We start from the raw sequence: 20,048 nt of genomic DNA on the forward strand, positions 1-20,048 counted from the left end.
GTATCTGTTTACTTTAACAAGAACACTTGCACATTCATGCAGCTAGCCAGTCAGCTAATCTTGTGGCAGCAGTGCAATGCAAAAAAATTATGCAGATACAGATCAAGAGCTTCAATTAATCCAGCATCAAAATGCAGAAAAAATATTATCTCTGTGACTTTAATTGCAGCATGGTTGTTACTCAGAATGTCTGGTTTGAATATTTCAGAAACTACCTGATCTCCTGGGAATTTCACACAAACTTGTAGAGAAAACAAAAAATATATATTGAGTGAGTGAAAGTTCTGTGGGTGGAAATGGCTTGTTGATGGGAGATGCCAGAAGAAAATGGTCAGAATGGTTTGAGCTACCAGGAAGGATATAGTAATTTAAATAATCACTCTGTACAACTGTGGCAAGCAGAAAAATATCAGCAAAAGTGTCATGCGCAAAACACCGAACTTTGAGTTGGATGGGCGACAATAGCAGAAACCTACATCAGGTTCCACTCCTGCCAACCATGAACAGGAATCTGAAGCTATCTTGGGCACAGGCTCACCCAGTCTGGACAGATGAAGGTTCAAAAAAATAAATCACTTGGTTTTTTTTCTGTCTCTAACTGTCCAGTTTCGGTGAGCCTGTGCCCATGATAGCTTCAGATTCTTGTTCTTGCCTGACAGGAGTGGAACTTGATATGGTCTTCTGCTGTTGTAGCCCATCTACTTCAAGGTTCGAGGTATTGTGCATTCTGAGTTGCTTTTCTGCTCATCACGATTGTAGAAAGTTCTTCTTTGAGTTTCAATAGATTCCCTGTCAGCTCAGACCAGTCTGGTCATTTTCCTGTGATCTCTCTCATCAACAAGCTGTTTTAGCCTGCAGACCCTCCACACACACCTCTGTAGAGACTGTCGTGTGTGAAAATCTCAAGAGATTAGCAGTTTGTGAAATACCCATATGAGCCCATCTGGCACCAACAACCAAGCTACGGTTAAAGTCACAGAGATAATCTTTTCTTCGTTTTGATGTGAGTATTAACTGAAGTAGAGGTCTGCGCGGGACAGAATTTTCAGTCCTGCTCCCGCCCGTGCCTGCCATATTTTGTCCCGTTCCCGCCCGCAAATCCCGCATGATGCAGACGTTCGCGTTATTTCTCACGAAAGTTCTTGTCATTGGCTTGGGGAATTAAACATGCTGAGCTTAGCTGAGCTCTCCACTGACCATTCCTTCATTTATTGTAAGTTTATTGTTTAGACTCTGACATTCTGCTGACACATTCCAAGTTGAGCGCTGCATGCGCTCATGATTGACAGCTCTCGCTTTGATTGACAGCTTTCGCTTTGCGCACTCGCACTCCCACTTCCGAGTCTGTGGCGTTATGATCCCAATCGCGATTTCATTCTCCTCTCATGTGAAGTGCTGCGCAACCACAACCAGCTCCTCAGATTATACACTGTCTATTTCTAGCTTTAAATTGAACAATCTGTGCGATACACGGTCCTTTTTAATACTAGTTAATACTTTTTAATACTTAGAACTAATACTCTTGACTTTTTATGTACCTCTTTTTAAAGCAGCACTTACTTCTGAAGCCCTGTGAGCTTCACTAGAGGAGCTCTGCTCTTCTGCCATGATCGGAGATCTCAAACACGGAAGAGCGGAAAGGAATCGGAAACGTACGCGAGATTAGACCACATCCGCAAATTTAGGCATCTTAAAATGTTTTTATTAATGCCAAATAAAATATCCAGCACAAATGATATACGATAGACATAAATTAATAATTTATAAATTTTATTTTAAACACGTTTTTAGTTAGCGGGACTGCAGCTTATCACCTCTCCCGCCCACTCCCGCATTGTGCACTCCCCCTCCTGCCCGCGCCCGCAATGAGCTTTCAAAATTTGTCCCACGCCACACTGCTTTGCGTTGGGTCCCACGGGACTCCCGCGGGAGTGCAGGGCTCTAAACTGAAGCACTTGTATCTGCATGATTTTATGCATTGTGCTGCTGCTGCCGCCACATGATTGGCTAATGATAAAACTGCATGAATGTGTGAGTGTACAGGTGTTCCTAATAAAGTGTATGGTGAGTATAATATGAAGAAAGCAGTGATTTATAAATTTACTTTGAATATTTCATTGCAGACAGTATGAACCCAAGATATTTTGTGATTTGTCTGGTCCACTTCATTTTTTAATATACACTGAACAAAAATATAAACGCAGCACCTAAAGATTTTATTTATTTTGTACATCCGATACTGATTTTTTTTTCTGCCCACATCAAATGATAGTATAGCATACCAGTAAACATTTTTTGAAAAAAAAATGTCCCTCTACTCAAGTTCTGAGCAGTGCCCAGACTTGAGATAATCCATGATCCAGTCGGGTGTGACCATTGCAGACAAAAATTTCACTGAGTAATGCATGTCATGACCATCCTTTATGTGGGGCCAATAAAAGGCCACCCTAAAATGACAAAAATGTTCAAATGTCAAGATGCCACAGATGACCAGAATCAACCGGGAACGAGCCATTGGCATGCTGCAGGCTGGAATGTCCATCAGAGCTGTAGGGTGTCAATTGGGGGTGCATTCCACGATAGTCCGCCTCCGACGACGATTTCAGCAGCATGGCACCACAGACAACATGCCACATGCACGCAGGCCACGTGTCACCACTCCAGCACAAGACCGGCATATCCGTCTGACCCACCTGCGTGATCGGTGCCGGACTGCAACACAGACCGCAGATGAGACCATGGGGAGACACAATCGCAGGGTCAACAGTCAAACTGTGAGAAACTGACTCAGAGAAGCTGGCCTCCATGCACATAGACCTCATCGAGGATTGGACCTGACTGCTGGGCGACGACGTTCTCGTCTGGACTGGGCTCGGGCACATAGAAAATAAAAATGAAAATGAATTTCTATCTGAACATTTGTATTTCATAAAATATGGACCGCTGCGTTTATATTTTTGTTCAGTGTACATCCATTCCTGCATTTCAGGCCTGTAACACATTCCAAAAAAAAGTTGGGATGGGGGCTATTTAGGGCTAATAATGCAGTAAAACAATTAAATAATTATGTGATTTGAAACAGGTGATGTCAACAGGTGACTGTAATTGTGACTTGGTGCAAAATCTGTATCCAGGAAAAGCCTGGTCTTTGAGGAGCAAAGATGGGCTGAAGATCTCCAGTTTGTCAACAAATGCATGAGAAACTTATCGAACTGTTTAAAAACAACATTCTTCAAAGAAAGATAGGAAGGGATTTGGACATCTCATTCTCTAGGGTGCACAATATCATTAAATGATTCAAGGAATCTGGAGGAATTTTTGAGCGTAAAGGGCAAGGGCACAAGTTGAAAACCCGTAAGCTCTGATCCCTTAAACAGCACAGCATCAAGAACCATCATTCATCTATAGCTGATCACATGGACTCAGGATTACTTTGGCAAACCTTTGTCAAGCACTACCATACGGAGGCATAAGTGGCAGTTAAAATTTTGCTGTGCAAAAAGAAAGTTTTATATTCATTGTTTTATGTTAACAGTGTCTAAAAGTGCCGTCAACTTCTCTGGTTTCAGAGGCATCTGGGGTGGACCATCACATAGTGGAAACATGTACTGTGATCAGATGAATCAGTATTACAGGTCTTTTTTGTAAGAAATGGACGCTGTGTGTTTCAGACCAAAGAAGTGCCTACTTCAGACCAAGGTAAAGGACCACCCAGATTGTTACTAGCAAGTCCAAAAGCCAGGGTCTGTCATGGAAACTTACACTTTCTGTGATGGTAACATTAATTCAGAAAAATACATTGAGATTTTGGAGCAACATGTGCTGCCTTCAAAACAACACCTTTTCCAGGGATATTTCAACAAGACAATGCAAAACCACATTCTGCACACATTAAAAGGCATAGCTGCAGAAGGAGAGGGTGCCTGACCACCCTTTGTCCCAAATAGAGATTGTATAGCAAAGTTTGAAGAGAAAAATATGATGACCTCGTACTGTTGCACACCATCCTGTTTGCAGGAAGAATGGGACAAAAATAACACCTGAAATGGTTCGTCACTTGGTGTCTTCAGTTCCTAAACATCTTTTAAGTGTTGTGAGAAGAAATGGCAACATTATAAAGTGGTAAATGCTTCACCATCCCAACTTTTTTTGAAATGTTTTTATTTTGGGGGGAAAAAAGTGCTGTTGTATTGTTCTGAGTGCAATACAGGTCAATTATTATTTACAAATCATTGTTTTCAGTTTTAATTTCAACATACCAGCCCAACTTTTTCTGATTTGGAGTTGTACAAAAGAAAAACAAATCATAAGGAAGCACATTTTAAATTATGCTGTTTTTTATTGATTTTTTTTATAAATATGCAGACATTTGCACTTCTGAAAGTCAGCAGTCAGTGAAGTATTTTTGTTTCTGATCATTTTAATGTTACTATCTGTATTTGTTTTTACCACCAACACTTCTGTGTGTGTTTGTGTGTCTAGGGCACCTTTTCCCCATCTGATTTTGCACTGTCTAAGTGTTTCCTGCCGGAGGAGAGCAGTATTATTGCAGTATACTGCAGCAGTGTGATTGTGATTGTGCTGATCACACTTGGGCATCTGCGTCTTTTCCAAGAAGCGCTGCATGTATCAACCAGCTTACTGGGCAAGAAAAAGTCCTTGTGATACATACATACATGCACACATGCGTGCATGCACGCACACACACACCCATGTGTATACATGGTCTGTCTTTACAATTATATGTGCATAGATCAGTTTACAAACTGAACATTGATGTACCTAAAAGACAATTTTAGATACTCCTATTACATAACATTGATCATTTTACATTTTATTTATAGATGCATTTTTTTAAAAATTATACTGTGAAGTATCTTCTCCACTTGAGTTAACAGATTATTGTATTGTTTTACGTTAATTTGTCTACATACTGGTCCACATTTAAAATTCCACTTTGTCCTAATTACAGGCCAAGCTGTTTTTTTTTTTTTTTTTTAAATAAACAAGTGTTTTATTTTACTGGAGTCTTATCTGGAACAAAGATAATAAAATAAAAGAAAGCATCTACTGTATATCTGACTAATAATGGACCTTTTTTATTGTTTTCTTCCTTCTCAGTGCTGGTTGAATAATAAAACACGCCATCACTTTTAGAGGTATTTTATTTTCAAAATTACATTTCTTCTGACATTTCCATTCTAAACAAAGATAATGGGTGCCTAATGTGCCTCTTTATTAAAATAAAAATTAAGAAATCAACAAAAACATGTTAAGTCCTTGAAGGCCAAACACCAAGTTCTGTATTTTCATCTGTCAGTTATCACTCAATATTTGAACGTGAAGAAGCCGAAGAGGAAACAGCATTAGCTTATCTACCATTGCTGTAACTTTTGTGATACAGCTTTTGAGCCTCCTCACGGCCGCTCTCAGTCACCCACACAGTCATCTTCCGGGGCTGTAATATTGGGTTAATTTGGGATCACCACATGCAGTCTAGTTCTCTGTCTTCAGGTGCTCATTCAAAAGACTCCCAGCTGATCTGCAGAATTTTCTCTGCTACATTATAATGTAACATGAACAAATACCACAACATAAAAGACCAACGGTGATTTAACTGGATAGGATTTTTTGTTTGTTTTTAAACAAAAATAAAATAAACCTGTAGGCTGAGGATTGCAGAAAGTGTTCGTTTTTTTTTGTTGTTGTTGTTGTTGTTTTTTTAACTTGAGCAGATTTACTTTGTAAATCTTCCACATTTTAAACGTATCTGATCATTTGAGGATTGAGGGGCCTAAATAAGGGCCCAGCACTGGCTCTCTGGCAGGTTTGGTCAATTAAACTTACAACCTGAAAATCACAAGCATCCACTCTTTCTTTGAGGTTAAATCTAGAACTCTTAAGGGTTCTTTTGTTATGCCTCTGGGGGTTGTGCCTCTGGGGATTCTATGTAAAACCCAACAACTGTTTCCTTATCAGAGAGGATTAAAAAGCAGAATCTTTTTAGGAAGCTAAGAACCTACCCAAAGAATGATTAAAGGGTCCCTTTAAGGGTCCTTTTTAGCTGCCTCTGAAAAACTTGACTAAAAAGGTAAATGTTGGGTGTATTTTAACAACAAAGAATCAGGTATGATGATCAAATAGATTAATATGTGGTTACATAGAAGTAAATCATGAGGACATGGTCATTCTCCTACACAAATGAAATAATCCCAGTTTGACTGACACATTACCTTTTGGTATCTTTTCACATTTTACTGTGCAATCATGCCAGATAAGGCTCTGCGATACTCCGTGATCTGTGAGGATGCCCAATCAGTGCTTGCATGTTACTGAAGGTTAAGGGACAGTCAAACCTTCTACAGTACACCCTAACTAGATCCATGGCTATGCATACGACCTCACTAGACATTCATAAATATGTATAGGCACACACATTTCTATGTAGAATTGTACATATAGGTTTATACAATATAATTTCTGTTGTAACCTTATAAATGTATATGTACACATATAAATATAAAAATGCTGATGTACAACTTGGGTTGAACAAAACAGAGGGATGTGGGTATACACATGCATGCAGGCGCGCACACACACACACACACACACACATACACTTACAGCTGTAACCTTGTGTACACCCCCACACACATTTCATGTCTGAAACTATGCCGCCTACTATGTCAGAAGTGTCTAAGTTCAGATACTTAGTGTTTTCCAATGGTTTTTAAAGCTGTCAAGAGTTTTAGAAAGGGAAAATGAAACTGAATGTAAGAAAAAAGAAAAAAAAGCATGTACTCATTTTCAACTTTGCAATCAGTAAGTGGATACTTTTGCATATTGTATACAATTTTTTTGCCTAATTTCCATTTTGTACTAAAGACCAAATGATTCCATTTTCTTTATAAACTAAAGAGAAATGCATTTCTACAGAGAGCGAGCAAGCGAAAGAGTGTGAGTGAGTGAGTGAGTGAGTAAGAAACATACTTCCCATCAGCAGGCTGTGCTGCAGTTAAGATTTGACATCAAGCTGTACAGCGCCATCAGAAATGTATTTATATCTAAATCCTCATTTACAGGTACAGCTGTAATCAAAGGCACAAGGAGCTTCTACAAGTTTTTTTTTCTTCACTTTTTCAATTAAGATGTACAAAATAACATTACATTTTGCAGGCATGTGCAAGATAAAGCAACCTTGCATGTTCCTTAGCATAATAAAATAACCCCCGAATATATATATTGTGTGTATGTGTATTTACAGTACAGTATACACATACTATCCCAACATCAAGAAACTCTCTATGCAAAGAGAAGTATTAATTATCAGTTGGCCACTCAGTCTTCTTAGGCAGAAAGTACTGAGGTGCAGAAGACTTCAAGTCCAATGATCCAACATGTCTACACTAAGCCTGTGCTCTTTAAATAATTCCAAACCCCTGCATATTCTTGGAACATTGCACCTCTGACAGAAAACTAAATAATAAAAAAAGCAAAACACAATAAAAAAATACTAAAGAGAAAAGTGACAAGTAATAAATACAGCAGTGCTACATGGTGAATTATACTTCCAGGTCTGCATTTTAGGAGCACTGATGCAAAAGTGAATTATCCACCCCTATGTCAAGTACTCCTAAAAGACCTTCAGAAGACTTCAAAGGTCAGGCTTCTTTGCCTAATGTTACCACAGATTTCCATTGGGTTGGCTGGTCCACACCCAACCACAGCAAGTAGAAAATCAAAATTAAAATTTCTCAAGACTGAAGCGATTCAAGAAACAACATGCCACACACGCAAATCTTCCCCCCCCCACACACCTCACTCTTGTATAAATAAGGAGATAAAGTGGAGGAAAACATGAAAAATAGAGAAAAAAATCACAAAATATTGTCACTAGTCAGTAGTTCACATCGACCTGCTGAAATCTGGGCATGGAGAAGTGATCTGATTGGAGAATGCACAAATTGTGGCAGCCAATCACAAAAGCTCATATTGGCGGAGATGCATCCTCTGAATGATGTCACGGCAGTCATTGAAAACACGACGGATATTCTCTGTATCCACTGCACAAGTGAAATGTGGGTAGCAATAGTGTTTGTCTGATCCACTTGCTGTGCTGATCCTCTGCAGAAACACATAAATGTTGAAATATCATTATCAACTTAATGTATATGAAGGTACACATAGAAACACAAGACTAAAATGGAACAGAAAACATATACAGTGGTGCTTGAAAGTTTGTGAACCCTTTAGAATTTTCTATATTTCTGAATAAATATGACCTAAAACATCATCATATTTTCACACAAGTCCTAAAAGTAGATAAAGAGAACCCAGTTAAACAAATAAGACAAAAATATTATACTTGGTCATTTATTTATCAAGGAAAATGATCCAATATTACATATCTGTGAGTGGCAAAAGTATGTGAACCTCTAGGATAAGCAGTTAATTTGAAGGTGAAATTAGAGTCAGGTGTTTTCAAATCAATGGGATGGCAATCAGGTGTGAGTGGGCACCCTGTTTTATTTAAAGAACAGGGATCTATCAAAGTCTGATCTTCACAACACATGTTTGTGGAAGTGTATCACGGCACGAACAAAGGAGATTTCTGAGGACCTCAGAAAAAGTGTTGTTGATGCTCATCAGGCTGGAAAAGGTTACAAAACCATCTCTAAAGCGTTTGGACTCCACCAATCCACAGTCAGACAGATTGTGTACAAATGGAGGAAATTCAAGACCATTGTTACCCTCCCCAGGAGTGGTCGACCAACAAAGATCACTCTAAGAGCAAGGTGTGTAATAGTCGGCGAGGTCACAAAGGACCCCAGGGTAACTTCTAAGCAACTGAAGGCCTCTCTCACATTAGCTAATGTTAATGTTTATGAGTCCATCATCAGGAGGACAATGAACAACAATGGTGTGCATGGCAGGGTTGCAAGGAGAAAGCCACTGCTCTCCAAAAAGAACATTGCTGCTCATCTGCAGTTTGCTAAAGATCACGTGGACAAGCCAGAAGGCTATTGGAAAATTGTTTTGTGGATGAGACCAAAATAGAACTTTGTGGTTTAAATGAGAAGCGTTATGTTTGGAGAAAGGAAAACACTGCCTTCCAGCATAAGAACCTTATCCTATCTGTGAAACATGGTGGTGGTAGTATCATGGTTTGGGCCTGTTTTGCTGCATCTGGGCCAGGATGGCTTGCCATCTTTCATGGAACAATGAATTCTGAATTATACCAGCGAATTCTAAAGGAAAATGTCAGGACACCTGTCCATGAATTGAATCTCAAGAGAAGGTGGGTCATGCAGCAAGACAATGACCCTAAGCACACAAGTTGTTCTACCAAAGAATGGTTAAAGAAGAATAAAGTTAATGTTTTGGAATGGCCAAGTCAAAGTCCTGACCTTAATCCAACCGAAATGTTGTGGAAGGACCTGAAGCGAGCAGTTCATGTGAGGAAACCCACCAACATTCCAGAGTTGAAGCTGTTCTGTATGGAGGAATGGGCTAAAATTCCTCCAAGCTGGTGTGCAGGACTGATCAACAGTTACCGGAAACATTTAGTTGCAGTTATTGGTGCACAAGGGGGTCACACCAGATACTGAAAGCAAAGGTTCACATACGTTTGCCACTCAAAGATATGTAATATTGGATTATTTTCCTTAACAAATAAATGACCAAGTATAATAGTTTTTGTCTCATTTGTTTAACTGGGTTCTCTTTATCTACTTTTAGGACTTGTGTGAAAATCTGATGATGTTTTAGGTCATATTTATGCAGAAATACAGAAAATTCTAAAGGGTTCACAAACTTTCAAGCACCACTGTAAGATATACATACAAAAGACATAGCAAATAGTCTAATAGTTAAAACAAGCAAGTTAACATACAGCTCAAATATACTGAATTACACAAAAAAAAGACGAGTCAAGTTTTATTATTCCACTCACATTCACTGGATATAAGCAATCACGTGCTCCGATTGGCTATTCTACTACTCATATACTAATATTGGCTATCAGCTCATATACCATGAGTAGAGAAAAACAAAATGGCGGAGCGTGTCGCTGAAGCAACCGAGGACAAAATAAAAACTCTATTCGAAAACAAAACCCCAAAAAATTAAAAAAGCAACAAAATATGGAATAAAAGTATTTGACACTAAGAACGTATCTTTTTTTATTTTCAAGAATTATTATTATAGTGTTTTTCATAAATTCTTACTGCCGGTTTGTTTACATTCTAAGCGGAAATTATTTTGTCAGATGTTTTGTATAAAGTTTTTATTTATCAAATTTGCAAAAAATAAAAATGCTCTGTTTCGCAAAATCCAGTGAATGTGGATATAACAAAACAGTTTTTCCACTCAATCTCATTGTACATGGCTTATAGCCAACTTGGCGCTACATGCCTCATCGGCTATCAGCTCATGTATGACTCGATTTTGTGGAAGAACTGTTAAATATACACTACTGAAAAAAAGCAAAAATATATATTTTTTGAAAGTATGTGATATATTTTGAGTGTACCAAAAATTCATCCCGGATGAAGAACTTGGCCCTGGTTACTTTCGGGTCTTCCCCAGCATCAGGGGTCACTGTGGATAAGAGTATATATATATCAATATATGTCTTTTAACTTTAGGATCATGAACAGTCTAAATATTTACATCCTTTAACCACTCCCAGTTTCAATGTTGCAGGAAGTGTTTAACATATTTGAATTTGAAGCACCTTTTATTTGTTTTACATGAATCACTCAGGGCAGCACGGTGGTGTAGTGGTTAGCGCTGTCGCCTCACAGCAAGAAGGTCCGGGTTTGAGCCCCGTGGCCACCGAGGGCCTTTCTGTGCAGAGTTTGCATGTTCTCCCCGTGTCCATGTGGGTTTCCTCCGGGTGCTCCGGTTTCCCCCACAGTCCAAAGGCATGCAGGTTAGGTTAACTGGTGGCTCTAAATTGACCGTAGGTGTGAATGGTTGTCTGTGTCTATGTGTCAGCCTTATGATGACCTGGCGACTTGTCCAGGGTGTACCCTGCCTTTCGCCTGTAGTCAGCTGGGATAGGCTCCAGCTTGCCTGCGACCCTGTAGAACAGGATAAAGCGGCTAGAGATAATGAGATGAGATGAATCACTCACATTGTTGCAGTGGCTATATGTCTCAAATATACTAGTGCACCTCAAACAATTAGAATATCATGAAAATTTCCAGTATTTTTCATCAGTTATTTAAGAAAGTGAAAATTTAATATATTCTAGACTCCTCACATGTAAACGAAAATGTTTAGAGCATTTTTCTATTTTAATTTGATAATTATGGCCTACAGCACACAAAAAAATCTCAAAATATGAGTATTTCATTTCAAGTTTGAGTAAAACAGTATAAATACCATGTATCTCTTGGTATAGTTCAGTAAACACAACCACAGTCATGAGGAAGACTGCTGACTTGACAGTTGTCCAGAAGATGATCATCAACACCCTCCACAAGGAGGGAAAGCCACAGAAGATCATTGCTGAAAAGGCTGACTGGAAAAGGTGCACAAGCAACAGGGATGACCACAGCCTTGAGAGGATTGTTAAGAAAAGTAGATTCAAGAACTTGAGAGAGCTTCACAAGGAGTGGATTGAAGCTGCTGTCAGTGCATCAAGAGTAACCATGCATGGACATCTTCAGGAAAGGGGCTACAACGGTGACATTCCTAATATCAAGCCACTCCTGAACCAGAGACAACCTCAGAAGCATCTTACCTGGGCTAAGGAGAGAAAGAACTGGACTATTGCTCAGTGGTCCAAAGACCTCTTTTCAGATGAAAGTATAATTTCCAAATGAAATGCAAAATTATTTCTTAGAGTCTGGAGGAAGAGTGGAGAGGCACAGAATCCAAGGTGTTTGAAGTTCAGTGTGAAGTTTCCACAGTCTGTGATGATTTGGGGTGCCATGTCATTTGCTGGTGTTGGTCCACTGTGTTTTATCAAGTCCATAGTTAACACAGACATCTACCAAGAGATTTTAGAGCACTTCATGCTTCCATCTGCTGACGAGCTTTATGGAGGAGATGCCGAGTACCATTGCCAGTAGGACTTAGCACCGGCCCACAGTGCCAAAACTACTACTAAATGGTTTCCTGACCATGATATTACTGTGCTTAATTGGCCAGCCAACTCACTTGACCTTAACCCCATAAAGAATCTATGGGGTATTGTCAAGAGGAAGCTGAGAAACACCCAATTCAAAAATACAGAAGTGTACTTCAGTGGGCGCAGCCTCCACACTGTGCACGCATGGTGCCCATGATGCAAATTTCATTATGTGCACAGTCCACTCAGCACCCATATTTTTGCAGCAATATGCTGATCCAGTAATTGTAATGCATATGTGTTCAGTTTGTGTGCTGACACATGCACAAAATCGAGTATGCATTAGAGACACCCATGCACACATCTGCATTGTGCGACGCAGTGTCTGCAGAAGTATACTTGGGCCTTAATACACTTGAACAGACATGCTGTGTTGAACAAATTAGGGAGCCTGTCTTGCTAGAATATACGAAAGTTTACCTTTTTGAATTAAATTACAAAAAAAGAATTTTTCACGACATTCTAATTGTTTAAGATGCACCACTGTATGTATGTGTGTATAGTTCTGTGTAAAAGTCTTAGGCACCCTATTTTTTCATACAAACTTTGTTATCGATTTCTATTTTATAACTTCTACATTAATGAGTCAGTACAAAAACATTGTAGAGTTCCAAACGTTCGTTTTGCAGTACAAAATGAAATGTTACAGAAAAAAGTTTGTATCTGAACAGCATATTACATAAGAGACCACTTTTCAGATTAAAAAAGAAAACATAATGAAGGCTACCGGGTTTTGCTGCAAAATTAAGAAGCAAGTGTGATAGTCAAAGTGTCCAGAAAAACTGTGGCTGGTTCTGCAAGATGCTCAGTAAAACCTACAGCTCATTTCCTTATAAAACAGTACTAATTGTACCAGAGATTACTTTTTTTTTTTCATCTCACACAAAATATTGACTTTGTTTCATTTATTACGGGTTACTGCTGTTTATAGTGTGTGTGTGTGTATATATATATATATATATATATATATATTTTTTTTTTTTTTTTTAAATGTTGAAACATTTAATTATTTTAAAGCCATTTTTGGCCTACAGCATTTCTTTACATGTGCTTAAGACTTTTATATATACGAGGGTAAGTCAAAAAGTTCTAAGACAGATATTATAATTTCAAAAGGTGTGAAAGACATCCCCCAGAATTCTACAAAGAAGGAATTCTCCGATGGAAACACCACTTGCAGAAGTGTTTAGACTTAAATGGAGGATATGTAGAGAAATAGCTTTATTTTCATAAATAAAGATTTTTTTCAATTTGTCTTAGAACTTTTTGACTTACCCTCATATGTGTGTGTGTGTGTATATATATATATATATCTCATCTCATCTCATTATCTCTAGCCGCTTTATCCTGTTCTACAGGGTCGCAGGCAAGCTGGAGCCTATCCCAGCTGACTACGGGCGAAAGGCGGGGTACACCCTGGACAAGTCGCCAGGTCATCACAGGGCTGACACATAGACACAGACAACCATTCACACTCACATTTACACCTACGGTCAATTTAGAGTCACCAGTTAACCTAACCTGCATGTCTTTGGACTGTGGGGGAAACCGGAGCACCCGGAGGAAACCCATGCGGACACGGGGAGAACATGCAAACTCCACACAGAAAGGCCCTCGCCGGCCCCGGGGCTCGAACCCAGGACCTTCTTGCTGTGAGGCAACAGCGCTAACCACTACACCACCGTGCCGCCATATATATATATATATATATATATATATATATATATATATATATTGATGGCAGATTCTTCATGTCCAAAGATCAATACTGGGAAGACTGTCCAACTGTCTGGAAAGGCAAGCCTTCTGGTGGCTGAGCAGGCTGATCCTTGATCTGGAACAATTTGGGCAAGGGACGATCTGATCACTGCAGGAAGATGTCTGAGTGGTTGGCTCTTTTCATCGCCTGCACTTTTCCTGGGCAGCTCATACCGTACTCTTCTCTCCTCAAAGTTCCAGACAGCTTTACTGGTGGAGGACCTCCAACTACTTCTATCTGTCGCCATGGTGACCAATGCCAGTGTGAGCCAGCTGCTGCTTCAGCTGGTCTTTGTAGCGTCTGTGTGGAGCTCCTATGCTGCGTTTGCTGTTGCACAGCTCGCTGAAAAAGATGGCCTTTGGCATTCTGGAGTTGTCTATGCAAGCGATATGGCCAGCCCAGCACAGCTGTCACAGCATCAACATGGCCACAATGCTTGGGAGATCTGCCTTCTCCAGAACCTCAGTGTTAGTGACATAGTCATGCCACTTTATACTTGAGATGGCATGGAGACATCTCTGATGGAAACATTCCAGCAGCTTGATGTGCCTCCAGTATAGGACCCATGTTTCAGAGCCATACAGCAGGGTACTGACAACAACTGCTTTATATACCTGGATCTTTGTAGAGAATCTCAGGGAGTGATTTTGCCACACTCTATCCTGGAGATGCCCAAAGGTGCTGCTGGCTTTAGATAGACAATGGTCCACATCCTTGGTGACTGTGGTGTTGCTGATGATGACACTGCCTGGGTATGTGAACTGTGGCATTTACTTGATGGACATCAATGGAGATTTTGGGTGGTGTGTACATTCTTTGAGGAGGTGGCTGGTACATGACTTCCATTTTCTTCAGGCTGATGGTTAGGCCAAACGCCCGAGCTGCATCAGCAAAATGATTCATGGCTGTCTGTAGTGCTTCCTCAGCATGAGCAAGAAGGGCACAGTCATCAGTGAAGAGCAGTTCCAAGAGCAGCTCCTCGAATGTATTGGTATGAGCTAGGAGACAATGGTGGTTGAAGACACTGCCATTAGTTCTGAACCTGATGTAGATACCCTCAGAGAGCTCTTCCTTGGCTTCTCTCAGCATCAGTCTGAAAAAGATTGTGAAGAGTGTAGAAGCCAGCACACAGCCCTGCTTGATGCTGTTACCCATGGGGAAGGGTTCAGTGAACTCGCCACAATACTTCACCTGACTGTGGTGACACTCATGGAGTTGCTGAAGGATCGAGAGGAACTTTGGTGGGCACCCAAGCTTCATCAGAATCTTCCAGAGCCCATCTCAGCTAACCGTATCAAAGCCCTTGGTCAGATTGAGGAAGACTGCGCAGAGACCCATATTTTGTTCCTTGCACTTCTCTTGAAGCTGGCGCAGCACAAAGATCATGTCTGCCATTCCTCTGTTGTCACGGAACCCACACTGACTCTCAGGAAGGTTTTCTTTGGCAATGATTGGGCTCAACCTATCCAGAAGGACTCTTGCAAGGATCTTGCCCACTACTGACAGAAGGGTGATGCCTCTCTAATTGGAGCAGTTGGATTTCACACCTTTGTTTTTGTAAAGGGAGACAATCACCACATCTCTAAAGTCCCATGGCACTGTTTCCTTCTCCTAGCACAGCATGAACAGGGATGACTGCTGCTCAGCGACAACGTTTCCTCCTGCGGAGCATACCTCTGCTGGTAAACCATCAATACTGGGAGCTTTTCCACCCTTCAGCTTTTTGATAGCAGACTTCATTTCCTCAAGCAGTGGTGGACTATCCAGCTCATGCTTGACATCCTGCCAAGGGATCTTTGCAAGAGAGGCCTCTTGCACTGTGCATTTGTCACCAAAGAGGCCTTCATAGTGCTCTGTCTAGTGACACAGGATGGATTCCCAATTGGTCAGGAGAGTGGAGCCATCAGATGAGCACAATGGGGCCTGGACTTGTTGGGATGGGCCATCTGCTGCATGCAGTGCTTCATAGAAGGCTTTTGTGTTGCCAAGGTCAGCATAGAGCTGAGTTTGCTCTGCTAGTTTGAACCACCATTTGTTCTGAATCTCCCTGATCTTAGTTTGAAGAGTGCTACAGGCTGCTCTGGTCTGGTATGGCATGATAATTTTTTTCCTGGAGAAGGTCCTGGATCTCAGCATCACTCTCATCAAACCAATCTTTGTTCTTCCTGGTGGTAAAGCCACCTACTTCCACAGCTGTTTCCTAAAGAATGGACTTCAGGTGCTGCCAATGCTTCTCTGGATCTGGCTCCTGGCCCGACATTTCCTTGTTGCTGAGCTTGGCTTCAAGTTCCTTTTTTAACTCTTCTCCCTTTGCCAGTAGCTGATGAATATGGGCCTTCTTGATCTGAGGGGCCCTTTTCCTGACTGCTGCCTTGACTGTAAGCCTGACTTTAGCCTGGACAAGCCTATGGTCTGTGTAGTAGTTGGCATTTTGCATGACTGGGATGTGTAGTACATTACTTACATCCTACTGGCACACCAGTATGTAATCCAGTAAGTGCCGGTGTTTAGAACATGGATGTCTCCAAGGCCTTGAATCTGGCCTTCTGTTGAAACAGGATGTTGGTACCAGCCAGGCCTTGCTCTGTGTAAAACTCCAGCAGCGTGTGATCGTTGTCACTACAGTTGCCGATCCCGTGGCGTCCTATCACTCCTTGCCATATGGCATGGTTCCTTTCTCCTTGCGCATTGAAACTGCCCATTTTCATATCTTGTCCTCACTATAGACTTTTGAGAGGAGAGACCTCAACTCTCTGTAAAATGATTCCTTGGTGACAGTGCCTGCTTGAAGAGTAGGAATATACACACTGAACATTGTGATGAAGCGATTGCCCAGGAGGAGTAGACAGAGGGACATGATACAGGCAGAATGTCCCAGTGGGAGGCTCTGGAGTCTGTTAGCAATGGAGTTTTTGATCATGAAACCCACTCCAGATAGTCTGCGCTCTTCTTTGCCCTTTCCTGACCAGTATAGGTTGTAGGCTGCCCCATGCCCAGTGAGTGATCCTTGCTCTGCAAAGTGGACCTCACTGAAGGTGACAATGTCAGTGTCCTGTTGGGCTAGTTCTCTTGCCACCAGTGCTGAGCATCTCTGTGGTTGGCTGTTTTCGTATGTGTCTTGCATTGTATGGATGTTCCAGCATGCTACCTTCAGGCTTTTTGCCTTTAGTTTCTTAAATGTTTCTTTTTTCTTACCACTAGAGTGAGATGCCCATTGGCCACAACAAGCCAATCAGGTGTGCGTAAGACAAACTGGGTTTAGGCCACCTTTTCTAGGCCCACCTCCATGTAGAGCAAGCAGTGTTATCCTTAAAGAGGGCTGCTTGGTCACTCAGAGTGCTGCCGAATGCTGTTGTTGCCTCGGGTCAACAGGCAAGCGGCCCAATAGCCACCTGCATGCAGATTTGAGGCTGCGATTTCCAGGACCAACTAGTACCTCTCATTTCACCTCTCCTCCATCACTGTAGGACTCTCTTCCCATCTGTGCTTAGTAGATTTAAAGTGAAGATCAGTACATGCAAACCAGTCCCACTCTTTAGGCCAGGTATCCTTCTACAGTGGCTCAGCGGGCTAAGACAGCTGTGGCGACCACAAGGCTGTAGGTTTTATATCAGAGTGTCCTTCTCTTAGACTGGCTGCCAACCAAGGCTAACGAGTCCAGTCTGACCACCCAGTTATCCTGCTGGGCACTCGGTCACACCACACAACAAGCTCTTTGAAAAACAGGGGGCACCACATGAAGGTGCTGCTGTGGACACAGTAATGCAGGAGAAGCCATATGCAAGGACCTCCTGTCCAGCAAGCCAGACAGGGGAGTAGCGGTGACCACTACACCTGCAATAGAGAGGCTGTGAGAAACGCATCATATTCCATAATGAGTAGGACATCTGACATCCAACCCAGACCTCATCCCCCTCATATATGTTTTTTTAAAGCAGTTCTCTCTGCCCCCCACTTTGTTCCCACCAAACATCTCATTACATTAAAAAAAGAAAAAAAACCTTTACACTTACTTGCAAGTTTACCAAAATATACTTTTCAGGTGAGCCTAGCATTACACCACACTCCTAAATTTTGAATAAGTCTACACTTTTAAGCTCCTTGCCATATAAATACAGTTGGCCCTCTGCTCCAAGTTTCTTCCTTGCAAAGAAAAGCATATTTGTTTTCTCATCTCATTATCTCTAGCCGCTTTATCCTGTTCTACAGGGTCGCAGGCAAGCTGGAGCCTATCCCAGCTGACTACGGGCGAAAGGCGGGGTACACCCTGGACAAGCCGCCAGGTCATCACAGGGCTGACACATAGACACAGACAACCATTCACACCTACGGTAAATTTAGAGTCATCAATTAACCTAACCTGCATGTCTTTGAACTGTGGGGGAAACCGGAGCACCCAGAGGAAATCCACGTGGACACTGGGAGAACATGCAAACTCCGCACAGAAAGGGCCTCGCCAGCCATGGGGCTCGAACCCAGACCTTCTTGCTGTGAGGCGACAGCGCTAACCACTACGCTACCGTGCTGCTCCGTATTTGTTTTCTCTCAACAGAAAATTTAAATCCCCATTCCAAAGACCACTGTTCCAATCTTTTGTTTCTTGCATCTATTTCACATACAAATGTTTTTGCCTCTTTTCTATAGTGCCCCATCATCTGCAAACAAAGATCTCCCTATAACTTGGGAGATTTGACCTACAGTAAGATGATTTGACCTAAGAATTATCACTTCCAAATAGTATGTTAGTCTCTCTGTGATCATACATTCCACAATTTTACATATATGAGATGTCGATGCAATTGGCCTAGAGTTAGATGGTCAAGTCAGATCTTTTCCTGGTTTCCTGATGTGTACTATGACTGTTTCCAACTTTGTGGTCATTTTTATTCCTGCCAACCCTTATTATATAAGTGTAATATGACTTCTAATGTTACATCAGGGGTGGCACGGTGTTGTAGTGGTTAGCACTGTTGCCTCACAGCAAGAAGGTTCTGGGTTTGAGCCCAGTGGCCAACAGGGGCCTTTCTGTGTGGAGTTTGCATGTTCTCCCTGTGTCTGCATGGGTTTCCTCCAGGTGCTTCAGTTTCCCCCAAAGACATGCAGGTTAGGCTAAATGGTGGCTCTAAATTGACTGTAGGTGTGAATGAATGATTATCTCTATATCGCTATGTGTCAGCCCTGCGATGATCTGGCGACTTGTCCAGGGTGTATCCCGCTTCTCGCCCATAGTCAGCTGGGATAGGCTCCAGCTTGCCTGCGACCCTGCACAGGATAAGCAGCTATAGATAATGGATGGATGGATGTTACATTAGACAGGTGCCTCAATATGATATGGCAGATTTGAGCTTTTCCTGGAGCAGTTAATTGCCCTTTTCATTTCCTCTAGTGTGAAGGGAGCATTAATTGCATCATCCCTCTTTTCCTCTCTTTCTAGCAACACAGATTAGGAGATAAGACAATCTCAACCTACCAATCCACCGGAGAACTGTTCTCCCAGACTCATGTATATGCCGCTATGATTCCAAGGTAAACTCATCACTTGGGCTCACTCCTCTCCAGCCACAGGACACCCCAGTAGTCATCATATGTACCAACTACTAAAAACATAAGTATTGGTGGGAGAACATGACCTCAGACATTAATCATTTTATCTCTTCCTGCTCCGTCTGTACCCAAGCAAAGGTACCACGAGCTCCACCAACCAGAAAGCTCTGTCCTCTCCCTGTGCCTCAACGACCCTGGTTACATATTGCCATAGACTTTCTCACTGACCTACCCTGACCCCAAGGCAACACAGTCATCCTAGTGGTCATAGATCAATTCTCCAAAACCCTCAAACTCCTCCCATTGCCCAGTCTCCCCATGGCATTCAAGACCACAGAACTCCTGTTTAATCACATCTTCTACTACTATGGCATCCCTGAAGACATCATCAGTGACCGGGGTCCCCAGTTTATCTCCAGGTTATGGGCTAAGTTCATGGACAGGCTAGGGGTATCGGTGAGCCTAACACCCACAGTCCAACGGCCAGGTGGAACATGCCAACCAAGAGATAGGCTGCTTCCTCAGAATTTTTTGTATGAGGAACCAGAAAGGCTGGGCATGATTCCTTCCCTGGGCAGAATATGCACAAAACTCCCTGAAACATTT

General features: G+C 41.7%; 2 protein-coding genes across 6 annotated transcripts in view; one reads left to right on the forward strand and one right to left on the reverse strand.

Annotated features, from left to right (window-relative positions):
- mppe1 (metallophosphoesterase 1) overlaps positions 1–4,665 on the forward strand; it is a 170,869-nt gene extending 166,204 nt beyond the window's left edge. Inside the window, exon 8 of the mRNA XM_060900896.1 lies at positions 4,483–4,665. Within this exon, the coding sequence (XP_060756879.1) occupies positions 4,483–4,665 (183 nt within the window). The remainder of the gene's footprint in view (positions 1–4,482) is intronic.
- A 482-nt stretch (positions 4,666–5,147) lies between these two features.
- gnal (guanine nucleotide binding protein (G protein), alpha activating activity polypeptide, olfactory type) overlaps positions 5,148–20,048 on the reverse strand; it is a 236,572-nt gene continuing 221,671 nt past the window's right edge. For all 5 annotated transcript variants that reach the window (XM_060900076.1, XM_060900078.1, XM_060900079.1 and 2 more), the window contains 2 exons: positions 10,532–10,599; positions 5,148–8,124 (listed from right to left, as the gene is read on the reverse strand). In XM_060900076.1, the coding sequence (XP_060756059.1) occupies positions 7,978–8,124; positions 10,532–10,599 (215 nt within the window). In that variant the 3' untranslated portion in view covers positions 5,148–7,977. The remainder of the gene's footprint in view (positions 8,125–10,531; positions 10,600–20,048) is intronic.

This window comes from Neoarius graeffei, chromosome 19, assembly GCF_027579695.1.
Source record: "Neoarius graeffei isolate fNeoGra1 chromosome 19, fNeoGra1.pri, whole genome shotgun sequence".
In the NCBI taxonomy this organism is placed as follows: domain Eukaryota; kingdom Metazoa; phylum Chordata; class Actinopteri; order Siluriformes; family Ariidae; genus Neoarius; species Neoarius graeffei.